Below are 22,941 nucleotides of genomic sequence, written 5' to 3'. Positions count from 1 at the left end.
TAAAATTTTTTCAGAGTAAAATGTAAAATAAAATATGTATTCTAATAAATTCTTTAAAAATTGAAACTTGAAAAACAGCCCCCTTCCTACAAATAATTATATTTTGATTTACATCAATTAAATGGGTAAGGAAACAGTATTCCTTCCTTTGCTTTTAAATGAAACAAATTAATGAACAATGAGATGTAAAATACATGATTTTAATTCTTAAGGAAATATAATTGTAATAAAACCGTCTGCATTTATGTAATACAGTATCCCAGATTTCCAGGTTCTACAATGATTTATTCTAAAATCTAGAAGTTAGGAGATAGTAATAAGGTTAAATGAGATTGAATTTAAAGTCTTAGCTGATAGGTTAAAATTATAAGTATAGAATTTCCAGTCCCATAATTTTGTCTTGTTTATTAAGACTATTGTTACTTTTTTGAAACCTGTACTTTCTAGACAGACAGACGGAGGACTCTTTGTTTGTTTTTGTTTCTTCTATGTCAAATATCTTTTTGCACTTGTTTTTGTATTTCGTGTTATGTGGGAAGTCTTAACTAAAATTTAGTGAGAAAGTAAGATGGCGGTGATAAGTTAGATTAAAAGCATACACTTGTTTTTGGTTTGATTTTTCTTTTTTGGAGGGGAGGGTACTGGCAGTCAAACTCAGGTCCTCACGCTTACCAGGCAGGTGCTGTGCTGCTGAACTCTACCCAAGCTCACTTTGCTTGTTTTCTTACTATTATTTCACCCTGACTTTTTCTCCTGGTAAAAGAAACTCAGAAGCTTTAGACTGTTGGTCATCCTTGTATGAGATTGATTTCAAACTTAATAAACCCTCTTTTTAAGAGCGACTTTTATAAGTGCTTAACCTACATTTGAATTTAATTCATATTTTGTCTTGTAGGAGCAGTTAAGCAATCAGAAAGTGGAAGAAGCTATACAGCAATATGAGAGAGTATGTAAAGGTCAGGAACAACTTTGAATGTTTAGCACTAAAATTACTGCAAAAGAGGCAGCTGTGATAAGAACTAAAGAAAATATTCCTTTGAAGAATTGTTTGTTTTTATTTTTTATTTTTATTTTTTAATTTAAATTTTTATTATTATATGCTTGAGTACATAGTATCTACATTTATCATGGGGAGTTGCTATATATATATAAAACATCTGAATGTATTTTATCCTTTAATAGACAGACAGCAATGTAACATGTAATTTTATCGAAAGCAAAGAAACATAAATTCTGACAAGTAACTTAGCAACTTACAGTTTATTCTAAGAGGGCTGGAACTTCACTTAGTGGTAAAATCCTTGTGTACCATTTATAAGACCTTAGATTTGGTCCTTGACACCACAAAATAAATAAGTGAAATTTATTTTTGGGAAATAAAATGATCAGCAACATTCAGTCAAGGCAACATTGATTTGGTAATGGCCAAGATTTTATAAAGAAGTACATCAAAGTTCTGTGTATCATAAATGATGAGTAGATTTTTAGAAAGATAAAATTGTGTAAAGAATATACTTCAGATAAAATATCTTTAAAAGCTTGCCACTTTATTTTTAAAATTTTTAATTCTAGTAGTATATGTTTACATAATGGTTATATTCATTATAGGAAACTAGTACATATATGTAACACATCTAAATTCTCACCCTTCTGTCTACCTCCCTTTCATTTTTTTTCTCAGCATCAAAATAAATTTTATAAGTCATTTATTTAGGTTACTGTAAGATTATTTATCATATACACAGATTAACAACCAGAGTAGCAGGCCAAAAATACGTAAGACAATTATACTAAATCAAGATATACTTTTAGATGGATTGTGTATTGTGGATAACAGTATTTTTTGTGAATTAAACAGTTTTTTGTGAACTAAATGCTTAGTTGTTGAATTTTGTTTTTTTAAAGCAAGCAAATTTTATTGATCTTTTATTTGAAATCTTATAAAATTACTGTTACATATATATATATGTGTATATATATATATATATATATTTTTTTTTTTTTTTTTCTGTTCTTAAATTATACAAATTCCACTCTGATCCCTTCCCCCTTGGTTATGTGAGTGGCAGAGACAGGATATAACCCCAGGTCTGCATCACTCTTAAGTTTAGACATTCCTCTCTAATCCATGCTTGTTTACCTGACCAACAAAAGGAAGAGGTGAGACAACTAAATTATTACTTATTTAGATAACATCTGTATTGGTGTGGAAATGTGCATGAATAACTTGGCTGTGGAAATACATCTCTGGGTCATTTTTTTATCTTTTCCTTTCCTTACTCTTTTAATGTCTTCTAGTTCTGTAATATTCTTAAGATTCTCCTTTACTTTGGCTTCTTTGTTAATACTGGCAAATATGGGTAGACTTTGGCAGTTCTCAAACAGTCCGTTGGGCCAAGATCGCCTATAAGTTTTATCATGTTTTAAGTTTTCCTCTCCGGTAAATATTGGAAACTGTGGCAGGGCTCTCTGTGTTTAATCTGACTTCTCATCTTTTCCATGCTCTTAAACTTATTCCCTCAGTCACTTCAAACCTAAATACTTTCAAATCTATTAGCCGTTTGTAGTGTCTGCTTTGCTTTTTCATGTTGTTCTGATGTTATGGACCTTTTTCTTTCCTTGACTTTCAAGTAGTATTTCTAGCTGCCTGGTACATGACTTTATACCTAAAGGTAGTACCTTGCTCCCCCTCCAGGGAAGCCCCCTTTTCCCAGCTGTTACAATCTGTGTTGTGCTCGTTTTCCTTTTAGTGAGCCTCAGCTGCTCTGGCACTTTTTCCAAATACATATCATGTTCTTTTACCTTTTAATCTTCTCCCTTAAGAGTTTATGTGCTCGGGGCTGGGGATTTAGCTCAGCCGCGTAAGTGCCTGCCTTGCAAGTGTGCGGTCGTGAGTTCGATCCCTGGTACCGATAAAAAACGAAAAAGATACACACAAAAAGATTTTATGTGCTCTCATGATTCCCGTGGTGTATTAGGCATTATCCTACAACCAAAGAAAGAAAAGCAACATCTTCAACTCTTAAAGCTTTCTCTGGCTACTAAATTTTACTAAATATTGAATAGATTTCATTTTGTTGTCTAATTACATATTTTTAAAAATTGAGGTACACAGTACCATTAAATTTATTCTTTATAAAGTGTGTATACTCTTAAAAGTTTAGTGGGTTTTAGTATACTCACAAGGTTGTACAACCATCACCACTATCTAATTCTGGGTGAGAACAGTTTTATTACTTGTAAAAGAAGCTTCGTACTCATTCCATACTCCTTTGGTTTCTTCCCTGTAGCCTCTGAAAGCTGCAAACCTGCTCTGTGTTTCTGAGTATTTGTCTCTGCAGTCATTTTATGTTAAGTGGATTTCTACACTATGTGGCCTTTTCTGTCTTCATTTAACATAGTACTTACAGTTTTCATCCATATGTGTCTCATTTTTGTCATTGAGTAATACTCCATTTGGGTTGTTCTCACTTTTTGGCTTTTATGAACATTTGTGTGTATTGTTTTTGAAAACATGTTTTCTAAACATGTTTTTGGGGCATTGGTATTATGCCTGAGAAGGGAACTGTTTTCTACAGTAGATGTACCATTTTAAGTTTCTACCAGTACTAGATGAGGATTCCATTTTCTCTACATCATTACCATCAATTTCATTTAAAAAAATATTACTTTCATAAGGCTGTTATGACAAAATGCTGTACACTGGGTGACTTTAAACAGGAATTTATTTTCTCACAGTTGCTGCAGTTAGAAGTGTAGATATTGACAGGACTATGTTTCCTCTGAAGATTTTAGAGAAGACTCTTTCGCCTTTTCTAACTTCTGGTATTTGGTGACAATTGTTAGTACTTTTGGGCTTATGGCAGCATAATTCCTATCGATACCTTTGCCTTTGCTGTCTTTTCTTTCTTAGTTACAGCCAGAATTTCCTGTTTTTATAAGCATAAAATTGGATATCTGGCCTACCACATTTCAGTGTGAACTCATTCTTTCTTTCCTTTCCAACTCTTGAACTCATTCTTACTTTACATTTTTAAAAAAGTGTTTCTAAATAGGATTACGTGCATAATGGATGAGCATTAATTTGGGGAGTCATTATTTAACACAGGATCCTAGTGAATATAAAGTGATATGTCATTATAGTTTTAATTTACATTTCTCTAATGGCTTTAATGCTATTAACACTTTGTCATATAATATTGACTTTTCTTTGCAGTAATATGAGTTCCTGTTCTTTGCCTATGTTTAAAATTTATTTGTGTTTTTATTATGGAGTTGTTCTTTTTAATGTATTTTGAATATTAGAGTCATAACAGATTTGTGTTAATAGTAATAATTTAATTATAATGAAATTGTTAATTTTATCTGAAAAGATTCTGTATCACCCATCCATGTTTGCCATCATTCAAACATTGATCTGTGCATCATATATTATGTGCCATATATATGTGTGTGTGTGTATATATATATATATATATATACACCTCATATATGCCAGGTAGTTCTGACAATTTGGGATTTGTATTCTATTATAATTCATGAAAATATATTTAATTTTGAAAGAATTTAAAGAAAATGAAAACCACATATTAATTTTAAGTGTTTCTCTCAAATATTTAGATCTAAATGTTAAAGAGAAAATGATTAAAGACATGCGAATGACCCTTGAGGAACAAGAACAAACTCAAATAGAACAAGATCAAGCACTTGAGGCTAAATTGAAGGAAGCAGAATGGTTGGCCACAGGTAAAACAAGTTTTCCTATATCTTATAGCCAGGCTTTATGGTACACACCCTTAATCCTTGCAGTCAGGAGGCCAAGGCAGGATCAGTGTGAATCTGATGACAGCCTGAGTGGTACTTCGAAGCCAGTATGGACTATATAGCAGTACCCTGTTTCAATATTCCCTTCCTTCCTCAAAAAAGATTGCTTTTATTATCTTAAAATATAGTTTTTCATTTCTCTGTCTCCTTTTTCTTTGGTTTTAAAGATTTCCCTTCTAGAATTAATATAGGATTTATAATAATCCATAATGCTAGCCAGGCATGCTGGCACACAATTATAGTGCTTGCTTTTGGGAGGAGAGGCAAGAGTACCATCATGGGCTTGGGGCCACCTTGGGCTTGGGCTACGTAGTGAGTCCAAGGCCCTCATAAACTACATAATGAGACTGTGTTTTAAAAAAAAAAATCATAATGCTAAAGTCTTTGGTGTGTTCTTTGTCATTTTCCACTATAATACAAATCTTTGTATTGAAGTAAAATTATATGCAATAAAGAAAGAAAAAAATGCCATAATAATTCACAAATGTTAAGATTGAAATAATTTCCTGTTTTCAAACATTAAAAAATAGTTTTCATCTAAGTTTCACGTGTGTCAAATTTTTGACATTATCTTATATTTATCTCAATAAATACTCTTGTTCTATTACCTTCAGAATACTGGCACAACTTTTCTAGAGTATGTCGAAATATATTGCACTTAATTTATTAGTAATGAAACTGTAGCAGGTGCTTTATTACTGATCTATCCCACCAGTCTCAAAAAATATTAAGCATCAGGAAATTACTTGGGTCTTTTTTTGTGTATGTAGCCTTGCCAGGATATTACTCAGCCTAGTTGTCCTCATCTGTAAAATGCAGTTGATGATGACAATGCCATGCACACAGTTGTAAATAACTATGATTTTCAGATTGAGATGATAAGCATCAGCATACTTTGTAAATCCTGCAGCTACACTGGTGGATAAAAATGTGAATGATGATGAGCACACTCAGCCTCACACTTTTAGAATCACTTTCATGGACATTGAATAGCTTTTTTTTTTGAGAAGTCTGTAGTAACTTATATAATTAAGGTATATAGTGAATTTATGCTTTGTACTCTGAACACAAGTCAATTCCTGAAAAGCTCCTGTAGTTCTTCTTCACTAAGAATTTGGTAAAAAGCTCTTGAAGTACAGCTTTTGAATTACTCTCAGTTCCATTTTAATCTCTATTCTGGGCCTTGCTGGTTTTGCCCATATTTCATGTCAGCTGTATCTTTTCATGGTATAATTTTTGCATGTGTTTTTAAAATTAATTTTGTTTCTTCAAATCAGAATTGGAAAAATGGAAGGAAAAATACAAAAATCTGGAAACCAAAAATGATTGTAAATCAAATAAACAATTTGAGGGTGACACAGACATACTTCATAAAAAGCTCAGTAAGCTTCAAGATGAATTGCAGGTATGATTTTTATTTGTCTATCATATTTCCAGTGAGGGAATTCATATAAATGTACTTTTTCGGTGCACAATGAAATTAAATGTGAAAAAATTTTCATAACACAAACTAGTGCCAGTGAAATGGAGTGGTAGGGGCCTTAGTTATATATTTGATGTATTAAATTTTTAAGTTACCATTTCTTTTATCTTTCTACCAATTTTTCTACTCCTTTCTAATTTAGCAAATATTATAGAGAAGGTGACCATCAAGAGAACTATTTTGATTACCATTCATCTTTTCAAGGTTTAATTGTTAAACTGAAATAGTCGTATGTTTTGTATTTTTGCATTTTTTCTTAGCTTTAATATACTATATGTTGAAAATGACATGGGAAAAATGTTTTTTGGTGACATTTATCAACAATGCTATTTATTATGAAAAATAATACATCCACTGTATCCATTTGTGCACATTAAGTAGTGTTATTGTATTTTGCTTTAGTCAAAGAAGACATAATCACATATCTTAGTGGTGAACTATAAGGCTCTAGAATGAACTGCTATATGCGTAGAGTGGTTTTAGGTCTTTTAGAGTGTTAATTTTGTTTTTCGTTTACTTGATGTGTTAGTTGGATTTTGAAATTATAAAATAAAAGTGCCTGTAGGCTCAGAAGATCTATAGAAACTAGTGTGAAAATCACTTACTACTATAATCATTGTCCAACTGTTCACAAGTTATTCTTTATTTAGCATCCTATATTCAGTATTTTTTAAAAAATCATACAATTAGAAATACTCGCCTCCCCACTATGTGGCATTTATTTAAGATGAGTGATAGTAGCTCTTCCAAAAATTAAAATTTTTTATTTTTTCCTAAATAAAGGAATCATTAAGTGGACTTATAGCAAAGTAAAGTTTATAAAAGAAAGTAAAACCAGCTAATGTTTGTTTTATAATCTGAAGTAAATGCTGATCTTATCATTACTTAGAAACACTTTTTCATAGTTTTTTTAAAAGGTGAAGAGATGGATTGTATGATAACATTGAAAACAGGTTTATTGATCACTTAGGCATATAATAATAACTTGTACTATTTATAGGAATGTGAACAGCAATATAAAGCTGATAGGAAGAAATGGTTAGAAGAAAAAATGATGCTTATCACTCAAGCAAAAGAAGCTGAAAATCTACGAAACAAAGAGATGAAAAAATATGCAGAAGATAGAGAGCGTTGTTTAAAGCAACAAAATGAAGTGGTCGGTAACAATTATTTTGTTGATGCATTTCAATTGTTTTGCTTTGATTTGTTACATTTATTCTTGAGATTTTTGTCAGTCTCTCTATAGTTGCTTTTTTTAAAAAAAGAAGTTTTTAAATGGCAGATTTAGTAATAATTTCCTGCCCCAGTTCATCTCACTTCATTTTAAGGTTCTCTTTTGGTCTTGTTCTAAATTTTCTCAGTTTCCTTAATAAGTTGGGGAAATACCTAATTGCCTCGCAGACTCTAGGTGTCAAATCTTTTATTTTTTTCAATGCTATAGAGTTTTCCTTAAAGTATTTTAAAACTTGTTACATTTTGAGCTATAGTTTCTGATGGTATTTGCTTATTATCCTGTAAGCCATTTTATCAGAGCTTTTTTAAAAAAAATCAATATATTGTTTCTAGAAGACTACATAGGTACAGGTAGAAATGATGTTCAGTTTTGCATTGACTAGCTGTAAGTCATATTCTATCTTAGCTTTTGTCCTTTTTTGTCATTTCGCAATTTGGTATGCAGTGTTGCCAATAAGAAAAACAAAGTTAAAAATTATCATTGATCCTGGCAAGACTTACTGAGCCACAAACAGGCATTAGCTTTAAATGGAACAGTAGTTCTTTATAATAGAGTAATAGTAGGTAGATAATATCATACTGTTGTCTTTTGATACTTTATGTTGAAATTTAACAGATAAACTTTTCTATAAAAATGAGAATGTTAATTATGAATAAGTAAAGTATGGTTTTTTCCATTCGTTTTACCCTCTAACTTTAAAGCTACCCAAATATTTAATATTGGACAAAGATGGTCAGTTCTGTGCACAGAGCCTTTTATGGACATAACTTTTTCCCCTATCAAATATTTCTAAATTCTTTAATCTGTGTAAACCAGTATCACCTTATCTCCGAAAGTGTAAGATTTTGAGGAAAAGTCTCTTTCTTTGTAGGCCTTTTATGTTTTCCCTGAAAGGAAGCAGAAGGAAGCAAGAGCAGTATATGGTGTCCCAGGGCCAAGAGATACAGCTAGAAAAGCACAGACGCGGCAGCAGCCTCAGCCCTTCATGGTGACTGCTGAGAAGGCTGCATGTCATTATGTGCTATCCGTAGCCTGGCAAAAACTGTGTCTCAAGAGAATCCCTTGGTGGAAGTATCTGAGAGTACAGGAGTCTACCTGTGTGCTCTGCCCTTGTATTTCTTTTGGAAGTAAGCTTTCTTTGTGCTTAATTAAAAAAAAAAAAACATTAGTTTTTCAGTAGTTCTTTTTCGAACTCACGACCTCATTTGCCAAGCAGGCTCTTACGCCATTGAGCTAAACCCCCAGCCCTTAAAAAAATCCTTATTTTTAAATCATTTTATTTACAAAGAAGTTACAACTCTGGTAAAGAAAATTCATATATATATATATATATATATATATCACTCAACTTATCCTGATCTTACATAACATTATCATGATAATCAACAAATTGATTAAATTTTAAACCTTTCTGAAAAAAATTCATCACTTTTCTCACTACTCTCTTTTTTGGAGTCCAAGAACTAATCCAGTCTACTGCATTTCATTGGTTGTCATGTTTCTTTAGAATATTGACTCTAGATTTTTTTCATGTGCCAAATCCTTTGAGACTAACGCTATACCTCTGACATGGTAATATGTTTGTTCTTATGTGTCAACTTCTTGTGACTGTTGTTGCCTGTAGGAATGTGTTAGTTAGCTTTCCTTTATTGTAACAAGTGGTAATAAGTGGTAATCAGTTTATAAAGAGAATAGGTTTATTTTGGTTCACAGTTTCAGAGGTTTCAAACAATCGCTGGCCTATTGCTTTGGGCCTGTGGTAGGTAGCACATCCCAGTGAGACCACAGGGCAGAACAAAAGCTTTTACCTCACTGAAGGTTAGCAAAAGAAAGAGCAAAATATCATGGTCCCTCGGGGGCTGGGGGCTTAGCTCAGCTGCTTAAGTGCCTGCTTGGCAAACGCGAGGTTGTGAATTCAATCCCCAGCACCATAAAAAGAACAAAATATCATGGTTCCACAGTTGCCTTTGAAGGCATCTCCCTGTGACCTAAAACCTTGCACTAGTCTTACATCTCAAAGGTTCTACCATCTCCCAACACCACCAAGCTGAGAACAAAACCCTCAACCTTACAGGCCTTTGGGGACATTTCTAGACCTACACTATAGGAAGGAAGTATTGAGTTGAATAGAATTCTGATGCTGTAGGAGTTGCTTTTGGCTTTCTGTCCCACAGTCCATTGAATCATTCTGACCGTTGTTGTAAGAGGTAAGAAGTAAAAAACTTTGGCTGTCATAGTTGTACCTATTCTAAAGCAGGTAGGGAGCCAGTTCTTTCCTAGTCATTTGCTCCTCTGGAAGCAGTGCCAGCAAGCATACCCATTTGAATTCATATTGATTCTCTCTTTCTCTTTCTCCCTCTCTCCTTCTCTTCTTTCCTCCCTCTTACCTAGGCTGGACTTGAACCTCAGAGCTCAAACAGTGCTAGTTCAGCTTCTTAGGGGACCTGGAATTACAGGCATACCACTGGACCTGCCTTACTTTTAAGTTTCAAGTCCTAGAGAAAGCTGGCTTATTTTTTTTTCCTGTTTCTTTGTAATATTCCAGGGTCCTCTCTTCCTCTTTCCTGATGAGAATAATTATTTTGTCTTTTATCTTTTGCGTTTTTTTTTTTTTTTTTTTTTTAAGGTAGGTTCTCTGTATGTAGTGCAGGTTGGCCTTAATCTCATGGTGATCCTCCTGCCTCAGGCTCCCAAGTGAGTGCTGGTACTATAGGCATATGCATCTGTCTTTTAATATTTAGTTTTGTCCTTTTTTGAATTTGGTATAAATAGCAATCATTTGTTTGTGTCTGACTTCTTTGATTAAGTATTATGTTTTTGTGAGTAATTCATGTTACTAACATTGCTAAATGTTTCAGTTTATGAATATACCTCCATTCATTCATTGTAATATTTCAGACATTTAGGCTTTCTGTTTTTGTTAATAGCAAATTCACCATAAACATTTTTTTAATTTTTTATTGGTGCAAATGTGCATAAATTTATGTTGCATGTATATCTGAATTTCCTTGATGATAATGTGTGTGTTACCTTAGCTTGTGTTGATGTGAATTAGCAGTCGACTTCATAATACTTATTGAAGAGACTTTCTTTCTCACTGCTGTGTCACTTTTGTCTTATTTGTGCATTGATACTTTTTGTGGTGTATAATTAGGTTTAGATTAATTTTTTAAATTTGATTATTGCATTCTTTCAGTACCATTTGTTAAAATGATTATGTTGTCTTTATAGAATTTCTTTGACATTTTTGTAGAACGTTAATCGACCATACATTTGTGGAGTGTCTTCTGTTTTATTAATTTTTCTGTCTTTATGCCTTAGTCACACTGTCTTGATTGTTATACAGTAATAGCTGATTGCATTTGTTTTGTTCTTCATTTTCACTATTTTAGATACTTGCATTTCTATGTATCTTTTTGAATTAGCTCTTCTGTACCTATGCACATGCACATGCACCTGAGTTTTGATGGTAGTTGCATTGACGCCAGGTTTGTTTTGGGAGAATGTTGAATCTTTTCGTCTTTGAACACAGATTATCTTTTCATTTATTTAGGGATCTGTAATCTTTTAACAATATTTTGTGGTTTTTCAAAATTTTATACTTATCTTCTTTAATTTACTAATGAGTATTTTATGATTTTGAACTCATGATAGATGTTTTCTCTATTGGTTAGGAAATACTGACAGCACAGCTGGCAGGGAAGAACAGTGACCTTCAGAAGTGGAGAGAAGAGCGAGACCAGCTGGTTGCTGCTTTAGAAATACAGCTGAAAGCACTGATCTCCAGTAACAGAGAGAAAGATAATGAAATTGAACAGTTACGAAACAGCACATCAGAGGCTTCTGAAAAAGTAAGAATTTTATACTTTTTATGCCATTTTATCGAACATAGGATTTTTCAAAATTAATTGACTTTCAATTTAGTTAACTCAGTAGACCAGAGAAGAATCACAGTTCGAAAAGTTAAAATATTTCTCATGAATTTTGAGTTTTCAGAGTTTGCTTCAAAATAACTCTTCTGTCTTTTATTTATCATTATCATTTATTTGTCATTATTTCTTTCTTTTTTTTTTTTTTTTTGTCTTTTTTCCTTTTTATCGGTACCGGGGATCGAACTCACGACTGTCTGCTTGCAAGGCAAGCGCTTATGCCGCTGAACTAAATCCCCGGCCCCTGTCATTATTTCTTAATAGCTGAGGCATAGCACTTTCTGTAATATTTGATCAGACCTCCTAGGTTAGTGGTAGCAAACCTACGGCATGCATGCCATAGCCAGCTGTTTGTTATCCCTGAAAGCTCTATAATGTTTGCCATCATTGCCCTAAGTAGAACAGCTAGCAAATCAACAACGGATGATTTTGTCTCTAATCTGCCTTTAAATTATAGAAATGTGATTTAAAATGAACGCGGAGTAGTACTTTAATATTTGGATCCACCCTTAAAGGTACAAATTACTTTGCAAGTAAACGTAGTGAGCGGGAGCATCATGAGTTGCTCAAGCAGTTACTTTTTAAATAGTACTTCTGAATGAAGAGAGGATTGACTTTCACAAAGAGTTGTGTCCCAGTGAACTGAATCAGGGTATATCTGAAGTTGATCTTTATGGTATGAATGGTCAGCATATAATGATCCATTGCTCTAGGAACTTGAATAACAAGAGAAGAATGTGTATATATGTGTGCATGAGGTATGCATGTAAGGTATTAAAAGATTGAAGAGTCTGAAAAGGCCGAGAGTATAGCTCAACAGCACAAGCGACTACCTGGCAAGTGTGAGGTCGTAAGTTTGATACTCAGTACCAAAACAAACAAACAAACAAACAAACTTCATAAAAAGTGAAACAATATTGAATGGTCTGAGAGAAAGTAAAAAAATAAAACTAGATATCAACTATTGTCACTATGATTTGGGACTTTTGAGGAAAATTATAACATTTTTGGAACTTTTAACAGTGTCTTCATAGTAGAATTAAGAAATTACTAAATACCATGAAAAATAACTAGCTTTTAAAAATAATTACTATGGTGAAATCCAGTGCATGTTAATTGCTTTCTCCATTATTTGCCAGTAATGGATAGGTGATATGAAGCATATATTTGACTTAATTTTGATGGCTCTGATGATAATGTCTGTGTTGGAATTTATCAAGTTTAAAATGTAGTCAGGTCTTTCTTTTTAACTCACTTAAAGCAGGATTTAGAACAAGAACCTACCATATGGGAAAATGAGATGAACAGCACGTTTCAAGAGAAAATTTGGTTATCATAATAGCCTTAAGATCTTAAAGGCATAAAATAGCCATATTTTCTTGAGGACAATTTTCATCCTATTTTCTCATAAGACAGGTTCTATTCCTAAACCCTAACTAAATGACTACATTCTCGGGCAATGTCTAGTTTTTAAAAATTGTATTATGGAAGGCAGTTGAGGATTTAAAGTTCCAATTCAGTCCAAACGTGGCCATGTCTCTTTTTCTTTCATCTGGGAAGTAGGCATAATGATTTTTGTTAAACCGAATTTGAGAGTTACAAGGAAAAGAAAATGAGAGGTTGTATGTAAACACTTTGGATCTTGAAAGTGGTGCTCTCCTCACTGTGTTAGACTAGAATCAGAAGAAATGAGGAGTTGGCCGGGTTTTCCTGAGTCTCTGAGGGCGAAACAGAGGTGGAGGGAGGCATAGGTAGGCACTCAGTAAGTCTAATTATTTCTACTATTTGGTTTTTGTAGATCTTAATTTCATATTCTTTATGTGAGGTGTTTTAATTATTTTCAGATTAAAATGATTTATTTAATATTTTCTTATTTTAGGAAAAACAAAACACAGTCACGAAGCCTAGACATACTAGTTCAAAAGATTCTGCCGGGATTGAAAGTGAACCTCAATCAGCAAGGTTTGAAATTTCCAAGAATGTAGTGGAGGTGAATATTTAGTAATATATTTCACATTTGCTCCCTTTATGCACTATTACTCATTCAGTAGCACTTGCAAGTTTACCAGTAGTTGTAAGTATCTTGCTACGTAATAACTAACCAAATATACTTTTGGCTGTGTGAAGGAAAACTCGAACTTTTGGACTAGTAGAAATATTTTGGACAGTTCGATATCCCACATGATGTTAATCTCTTCTTAAAAACAGTAGATCTGTTAATATAAACAAATTGGATGGTCAGAAATAGTAAAGCTTATGATTATTTGCTCTTATAAGAAATTTCCTTAGTAAGCATTGTGTTAAAAAGTATGCTTTGGGGAATTGTATCTGTATAATAATTTTGTCACTGGCTTTTCATGTCTCATTGAATTTCCTTAATGTGCATTAGATCTAGGTTTCTGTGAATAACTTTGACTAATATAAGTGTTTTAAGATTGGATATGAAATAGATAAAAATTTTATGTCACTTAGAAGTTTTAAAGATAAAATTACATTTTAAATTTATTTTTTTTAATATATTTTGGAAGCAGTCAGTTTGGGAATTTTTCTAAGCACTAGCATTAAGTATAGAAACAAATGGTATGTGATTGTTTTCCTCCAGGAGTAAGGAATCTAGTATGACATACAAATTATTAATTTGTTTGACCTTACCTTGTGTGTTATAATAGAAGCTAGAATTAAGTGCTCCAAGGAACGCTGGGGCTGTGGATTAGAGATTTGAGGATCGTACTAGAAATTTGTCGAAGGGCGGGGGGAAGGCATTTGGGAAAATAACATGAGCCATTCCTTTTATTTTTGGCCTTTTCTTGATGCTGCTCAGTAGAATTTCACATCGTATTGATTTTAGGGACTAAAAAATAAAGTTTGTAGTGAGTTTAAAATTGATCAGTAACAAGTTTTAACTCTTGATTACATAGGTAATCACATATAGTAAGGCAATTCTTTTTCCATAAATTTATACCTTGATTTTTTTCTTTTTTCTTTTCTTTCTTTCGTTGTTTTTTTTTTTTTTTTTGATGCCAGGGAGCAAACTCATGACCTTGCACTTTCCAGGCAGATGCTTATGCTACTGAGCTAAATCTCCAACCCTCCATAAATTTATGTATGATGTCTTCAAACATAGTTCCAATTTCTTATTAATTCTAGCAATTTCATTTGTATATTTCATTTTGAGATAAATTCTGTAGTCATTATCTTTTATATGCGTTTTCATGCTTTCGTGAAAGTAACATGTTCAACTAGGCTGAAAGTCCAAAGTGATTTATTTGCATAGCTGGTGTAGTTGATTCTTGGACTTCTATTGAATTTACATGCAGCCTGTGTCTGTGGCCTTGGGTTTTTACAGTGTATTAGTGGGGTTCTGCAAATTTTAAGGAGGGAAAATATTTTGAACGTTAATATTCAGGAAGATAGGATAGGAGACAATGCTTTTTATTTTTGAGCCTTAGAGAAACAGGATGTTACTACTGCATCTTAATTGATCATGAAAGTCATTAAACCCAGCCTCGATTCAAGCAGAGGGAAGTGACACTTTTTCCTCAGAGAAAAGAATGGAAAGAATTTATGGCCAGCTTTAAATCTCCACAATTGGAGTGCTTGTTAGAAATTCCAGATTCTAGATTTTTGATAAAGTAAGTTCATATAAGGTCTAATAATCTTTTAAACAAATTCTGTAGGTAATCTTGTCATGTAAGCTGAGGAAATGTTAATCTCTGTTTCCTCCAATTTTTTGTCAGTGCAAAAGATTGAACCCAAGACCTTATATATGCTGTGCACACACTCCACTTCTCAGCTATGACCCCATTTTACATGCCTTATACAAACCTGGAAATTCCTAGACGTTAACCTGTGCTTTCTGTCCTTGCTGTCGCTCGTTACACTTTTCATTGTTCCAATTTGTTGTCTGTAGTAGGCATTTGAGATAATTAATTTGTGGCTTATAAATTCATATTGTATAATTTTTTTAAAATTTTGTTGTAGGATGGATCAGTGGTTCTTGATTCTTGTGAAGTGTCAACAGAAAATGAACTAAGTACTCGATTTCCGAAACCTGAGTTGGAGATTCAGTTTACACCTTTACAACCAAACAAAATGTCAGTGAAACATCCTGGTTGTACCACACCAGTGACAGTTAAGATTTCTAAGGCCCGGAAGAGGAAGAGTAGTGAAATGGAAGAGGTAAATTTTTAGCTAATGAATAAGGTTGAAAAGCAAATCTTTCTACTATTAAAATCAGTTACAGGATATAGTTAGGCACTGATACACTGATTTGCTCTTAAGGACATTAAAGTCATTATTGAAGGCATGTTTTATATCTTTTAAGAGTAATACTATTGCTTAAAAGTCCTCAGGCAAAAAGCCATGGATATTAAAATAATACATTAATACACAGCTTATCTGTTACTTCAATTGGTCAATTATAGTGAATTTTACTTGAGAACTGTTTCTGTATACATTTTCATTTTCTCTCCAATGGAAGATGAAAAAGATTGATAAAGAAATTAAAATGTTCAGTGTAAAGTTTTTGTTATATAATTAAACTTTTAGACGTCTATGACCATACCAAGGTTTGGAAGACAGAATCTTTTTCCATTAACCAGATTTAAAATTTGAACTTCAAAATAGTGATACGCTAAAACCAATTTATCAACTCTTTTTGTAGTCCGTTGATGGTAGGAATGCCAGACCTTTCATCTATCTTAATTATGGAGATCTGCTGAGTCACATGTACTTTCTGTGAGCTGTTGCTGTACATGTGGTAAATAAATAATTATAATTTTATTTTTAAAGTAAGGTTTTGAAATTATAATTTTTTTAGCAACATAACTTTCTCCAACTTTCTTTTATTTCTTTAAAAGTAGTGTATTTTTTGGGTTGGGGATTTAGCTCAGCAGCATAAGCACCTGCCTGGCAAGCGAGAGGTGAGTTCAATCCCTAGTACCAAAAAAAATATATATATATATTTTTTTTAAATTAAAAATAAAAAAGTAGTGTATAACTATACCTGAGGGTCTCTGTAAAGTATTAAGTTTGCTGGTGAATATGATTGTAGCTATCAACACAGTTACAGATTTTTTTGTAATGTTTTATTAGCTGCTTTTGTTTTAGTTATTTAATTTATGTTTATTACAGTTTAAATGCCATTAAAACACTAATTTCATTGTCATCTATGTTAAGTTGACTTTTCTTTGTCTACTTTTTTCTAAGAGAAAAGGAAAAATTAAGTATAACACTTGAGTGTTAAAATAGAAATATTTTGTAAAATTTGATATTGGTTTGTATCTTCACATGTATCTCAGGAAAGTTTTACAGATTGTTACAGATAAATCCTGTAGAAAGTTAAATTTTTAAACTGATTTTGTTAATATCCTTCACTGCTATAATATATTGACTGAAAATTATTTACATAGTCCTACATTTTAATCTAGCAAATTCACATAAATACAATGAATGCTTCAAGTACAATGGGTAAGCCTTTTAGTCTTTCTTTATCTGTCTCTCATGGTTACTGTTTCTCCCCTTTCATGGGTCTGCTTTGTAACTTAGATTCTGGCTGTTCAGTCATGATTTCTCGCCCCCGACCCCATTCTTGTAGTTTTTGGTACAACTTGGATTCACATCAATTAAGTTTACAGAACATACATGCAAAAAAACTTCATTCTGTGTGAGATTGTATGAGAAAAGGAAGATGACATGCTTACTTAGTAAAGAAGAAAGATTAATAATTTTCATATTTTTCCTTTGTGAAGTTTTGTTTTTGATGCTGTCTGATTTCAGTGAGAGGTCTTGTATAATTTAAGAATTAGAAAAAGGCTGTGCTTTATAATAAAAATGAGATTAAAATAAAATATGTCACTCTTTTAGGTTTTTCATTTAGCTTATGGTACTTTATTTTTTTATATGTAAAAATTCATACCTGCAGTCAAGATTGACAGGCTTACCATGGTTGATATTTTGTGCAGGATATTTCGTTTTTGTGGGCTGTCCTGAAAATTGTAGTGGTGTTTAGAAATATTTTGATTCTACTCACTAGTTGCAGACAACATTCATCTTCGCAAAGACAACCGAAAATGTCTTCAGACATTGACAGGATCATGGTTATAAATGATACATAGCATTTTACAAATATTTCTTTTTTCTTTTTGAGAAATCCAAAAATTGACTAGTACTGAAATTCATTATTTTTAGGACTTGACAAAATATGAAAATAAGAAGAATGCTACACCCAGAGCAAATTTTAAATTCCCTATTTCAGAGATGACACATTCTTCTGTCAAAAAAGAACAAAAGGTTTGTCTTTTAATTTTTCTAAAATTGACCATGTCCATAATTTACATTTATAAAGTAGAAGCTGAAAATTAGATGTCAGATCCAATTAGCTATTATCCACAAATCCAGCTGTGTCTGACTATAACTTCCATTTCATATCCATCTAATTCAGCTTAGATATAACCTTTAACATTTGGCCATTAGGAGTCACTTGTATTTACTTCTGGCTTAACTCTTATGGATAGACTTAATATTTTATCCCTCTTTGCATATAATTAGTCCTGTCTCTGTAATTTTACCATAGTCAGAACTATTTTATTCTAATACTTTTTATGAGTAGTAACAAAAGATGTTTTTTTACTAGGTTTCTGCACATTTATCATCTAAGAAAACATACTCTTTACGGAGTCAGGCACCCACAACAAGTGTAAACTTGGTCACTAAGAGAAAAGAAGGGACATTACAGAAATTTGGAGACTTTTTACAACGTTCTCCAACAATTCTTCAGTCAAAAGGTTTGTAGAAAATTAATTAACAGGACTTTTCTGTTAGTAGGGTCCTTTCTAATACCTGGTTGATATATAGATTCAAATGTTTAGTTCAAGTATTCTGTGATAAACAAGCATTGTCCTACATTAGTTACTCTGGGAAGAAACAGATGAAAAGAGTATGTGCCTAGTGTTGACTTTGTATTAGAGGATAGAAGTTTATATTTGAGTGATTGATCTGGATAAAACAGCCTGCTTAATATGATAGATGTGTAGGCAAAGTGCTATAATAATATTGCAGTGGACAAAACCATTCTGATTAGATGATTTTGTGAAAATTGTATGGAAGAAATGTGATTTATAATTCAGTATTATTGATTACTAATCACTGTTAGTATTATGGTGTTTGTTGTAGTATTTGTATGTTATGTATTATGCATACCTTACCTGCTCATCTATAATATGTCAAAACATGTATTTCTGTGTCTGTTGAATTTGCAAATATATATGCGTCATGCTTTTTCTTTATAATATAATATTGAAATATATCTGTTTATATATTAAGATATGTGATATTCACATACATACACCTAGGCACACCAGAGGAAATGATTTTAACACAGTTAGACTCACAGAAAAAATGCATAGTATTTTTATGCAATTCCAGGTAGCAATATGACTGGCATGTAGAATATGGAAGGACAATTTAGGAAGAGTGAGTGGAGGAATGGGTTTGTAGGAGTTCATGAATGGCAAAAAGATGATGAATTGGAGGCCAAAAGTGGGGAGACTGAGGACTAGAAGCAAGGGACAGTTGAACTGAATCATAGGCTGTACGATTATTTTCTGTGCAAACTTGTTGCAGGACTATCCACATTTTCTTGGTTTGGTACCCTTAATGTCTCAGTAATTATTGTCATTGTGCCCCTCCTTGTATCCCCAAAACTCCCCTAAATAGCCTTGTCCAGAAGAGCTTAAAGGGCCCACTAAAAATTCAGCCTCTAAAAATGTAGGCAGCAAAAATAAACCATCATTAAAAAGAAAGTAATATGGTATAATTTTGAAACCTTGAGTTACCTTGAACTATCAGGGATACTGTTTCCCTTGAGGACTGAATACATCCTGAGTTGTTCCTGTAAGTTTGCTGTAGGATTTGAACTTCAGACCTTGTCAAATATCTGTTTTTAAAAGTATAGTTTGTATAAACTTGGAAATAATCCAAAAGACAAATAGCCAACTGTTAAATGGTTATATTTGCAAAAAGAGGACTTCTTATTTTAGAAGATTATGTATTCAGATTATATTGCTTTTCATATATTAAATATTTTCAACGAAAGGACTATTCCTATAAGGTAATGACTTCCTTACTTGATGGCTCAGTTCCTTGACAGCTTCCTCATTAATACACTTGGCATGGATTTTAGATTTTAAATTTATTTCTAGGAATATAAGACATTCTGTTTTGGATTCTGTCTATAGTGCCTGTCTGTTGTGGTTGGTCACTTGGAAATGAATGGGAAAAAAAAAAAAAATTTCCCTGGCTGTCCTCAGAGCTGCTCCCTTATCTTTCAGCTTCCTTCTTTCATCAAGCTATCGCTAATCCTCGTCGCTAGCTTCACTTAATCTTTGCTGTTCAGTCCTGTTTTACTTTCTCTGTCTTAGCACTTATTTAGAGTGGAATTCTTTGTTATTCTCTTTCCCTCTAGAAGATAAGCTCCATAGAGACAAAATGTCTGTCTAGTTTCCCTCACCTTTTAGTACATTGGCCTTCACGTGATAGTTAAGAGTTTAGCCAAGTGTGGCTTTTTTGTAAAGAATAATTATAGGCAATCACAGAGACTTACGTGATAGACCTCATACGAAAAATTTCTCTCTCAGTATTAGAGCTGGTGTAAAACCAAGCACGATAGTCTCTGAAAGGAGTTATACTTGAGGACTCAGTCTCCGTGCTGTCTGCATTTGTAGCCTGGGTACCTCCTTTCAGAGCTTCTTTTTGGCTTTAGCAGAGGTCTTCTCCAGCTAACTCTGCCAAGACTTTGTTTTGAAGAAGTAGATAGTCCTTGGCATTTTCTGCATTGTGATTTAGTACTTTTCTACTCCTAACCCTTTGTCTCCTATTCAGAAGAGGGTGGGTAGGAGTCGTTGCTCACTTTTCTCAAGGTTATAGTATTGCAGTAAGTGGTTAAAAGTTTGGGGAACTGGTTTTATTTTGGCTTCTTGTCTTTAGTTATCTGTTACCTGAAGCTCAGTCCCTCTCAAGCCAAGCTAAGCTCTAGACAAGAAAACTCTCAATGTAATATGTTTAAAGTTTTTTTTCTGTTTAAAAACATATATATGTATATGTGTATACCCATACATATTTATATATCATATATATGAATTTTTATAACTCAAATGGAAATTTTTTATTAAAATTAATGTCTGTTCATTAAAACAATAAAGCATATATGCCACATATAAAATTTTAAAATTCCTATACTTCCCAGAAGGAACCAGGAGTTAAGAGTTCGGTTTCAACGTGTGGGTCTTCTGTCTGTCTATGTGTCTTCTGTTGGTGTGTCGGGGTGTGAAGCATAAGTTAGCAGTTTGCAATTCTTTGTGTACATCCTTATACATGGGTTTCGAACTAACCCCACCACCTTATTTTTAAGACATACATTCTGCTATACATGTTTTTGGCTTTTTTATTAACATAACATAAAATTTTTCCAAGTCATTAAAGATACCGAAATTTTACTAGTTGTTTTATAACCTTCTGGTTGTACTGTAAACCTTTGTACTTTGTTGAACATTATTCAGAGAATAGTTTGTGTTTTTTACTTTATTCTTGCTGATAATCATTATTTCATGTGTTATTTAAGCATTTAATCTTTGTATGAGTTATCTATATGTCCTTTGTTGCCTTTTGTTTTTAATTTGTATATGTACTTTTATGGCCCTTTGTAATTAAAAAATTACCTTAGCGAGTAATTAATATTTTTATTTCTTAGCAAAAAAGATAATTGAAACAATGAGCTCTTCAAAGCATTCAAATTCAGAAGCAAGTAAGGAAAATGTATCTCAACCAAAAAGAGCGAAACGGAAATTATACACAAATGAAATTTCGTCTCCTATTGATATATCTGGCCAAGTGGTAAGCTAGAATTTCACTTTTCATTAATGTAAAACTACATATGTTCTTCTTAATTCTGAAGTATTGTTAACAATTTAAATTTTACATGATTTGAATTTCTGTTCTTTGGACCAGATCTTGTAAAACACATGCTTTAATGTTATTATATTTTTGGTCTTAGAGATGTTAACCTTATAGTAATTAAATAGAAATAATCATATTAATATATATGTGTCATACATTTATATTTGAAACTTCAGAGGAATGTGTTTCCATCAATAGAATTATCAGAATTTTAGTAATTTATTTGCCTCTAAGATCTATTCTTTCTTGTACAAATCTGGTTAGAAATATACATAGTAAAAATATCAAATTAACATTTAGCCATTTCCTGTCACCTTTCCTCTAAAAATGGTCACTCTGACTCTTATGACTCATTCTCCTCACTCAGAACAGTCGGTGCTATTACAGGGAAGGTTCTAAATTTCCATCATGCTAACATTAGCTTAGTAGATGACAGTAAAGGTAAAAAAGTAGTTAAACAGAAAAAAATTCAGTACGTGGCCAAGAAAAATTAAGAGAGACCTTTTTTTTTTTTTTTTTTTGTAACAGCTATCAGATAGGAAGTTGGTACTTGAGGGCAAGTAGTAAAGAAGTGGGATTAATTAGGACATACTGTTAGTGCTGTTGTATTGGTCACTTGTTTTTTTTGTTTGTTTGTTTTTACCATTTTTATGATGAGTATGGAATTTCTTCCCTTGGCTGCAGGTTTTTTCTTTTCTTAGTATATAACTACTTCCTAAGTTGTGTGCTTATTGCTGTAAAAGATTTTTTCCTAACATTAATTTGAGGCATTTTTTGTATCTAATATTTTAATAGTTATTTTCAGCTTACTTGTGTACTTAATTTAATACAGAGAGTAAGTTAATTCTAAAATGAAGTAGAATTGATTGAATCTTCTACAAAAGCTATTTTCTTTTGCATATATTTTTATAGAGGATGAAATACCTATAGTCTAAAAGGACAAAAAAAGTAATGTATCTATTATGTCAATGACTAATGACATGAACATATATTATCACTCATTATAAACAAACTTATATTTTGATTTTTCTTGTAATTTTTGAAAAACTATGATATTGTTAATTTCAGATTTTAGTGGACCATGAAGTAAAGGAAAGTGATCACCAGATTCTCAAGCGACGGCTTCGAACACGAATAGCCAAATAAATGACCTTTGGAGAATGTAAATTTTATATTCATAATCATTGTGACTTGCATCTTGTCTTTTTAAAGATAACTGTATATGTTATGATACATTATATCCTGTACAGAGATTGCTATTTTATACACAGTATAATTTTGATTCAATAAATAAGTCAACAATAAATTTCCTGGTGTACATTTTAAATTTGGACTATTTTGTATAACAGGTTTTTTTTCAATCTGTATAATTCTCTTAACTGATTTATTAGATCAACGGAGATCCTAGGAGATCCTCTTGTTTTTTCTGTACATAATGACATAGGTCAAGATTGGAGATGCCTGGCCTTTTACTTTATTATTATAATGATGACCCTGAAGAGGTAAGAAAAATTATT

General features: G+C 32.4%; 1 protein-coding gene across 3 annotated transcripts in view; it reads left to right on the top strand.

Annotated features, from left to right (window-relative positions):
• Kif20b (kinesin family member 20B) overlaps positions 1-22,730 on the top strand; it is a 51,643-nt gene extending 28,913 nt beyond the window's left edge. For all 3 annotated transcript variants that reach the window (XM_013157048.3, XM_013157046.3, XM_013157047.3), the window contains 11 exons: positions 896-956; positions 4,621-4,746; positions 6,102-6,229; positions 7,308-7,463; positions 11,216-11,392; positions 13,350-13,460; positions 15,452-15,649; positions 17,660-17,761; positions 18,105-18,255; positions 21,219-21,361; positions 22,493-22,730. In XM_013157048.3, the coding sequence (XP_013012502.1) occupies positions 896-956; positions 4,621-4,746; positions 6,102-6,229; positions 7,308-7,463; positions 11,216-11,392; positions 13,350-13,460; positions 15,452-15,649; positions 17,660-17,761; positions 18,105-18,255; positions 21,219-21,361; positions 22,493-22,570 (1,431 nt within the window). In that variant the 3' untranslated portion in view covers positions 22,571-22,730. The remainder of the gene's footprint in view (positions 1-895; positions 957-4,620; positions 4,747-6,101; positions 6,230-7,307; positions 7,464-11,215; positions 11,393-13,349; positions 13,461-15,451; positions 15,650-17,659; positions 17,762-18,104; positions 18,256-21,218; positions 21,362-22,492) is intronic.
• The last annotated feature ends 211 nt before the right edge of the window (positions 22,731-22,941 follow it).

The sequence above is a fragment of the Cavia porcellus genome, unplaced genomic scaffold (assembly GCF_034190915.1).
Source record: "Cavia porcellus strain 051 isolate PalLab524CR breed Dunkin Hartley unplaced genomic scaffold, mCavPor4.1 scaffold_28, whole genome shotgun sequence".
Classification (NCBI taxonomy): domain Eukaryota; kingdom Metazoa; phylum Chordata; class Mammalia; order Rodentia; family Caviidae; genus Cavia; species Cavia porcellus.
This window is presented reverse-complemented; position numbering and strand designations above follow the sequence as displayed.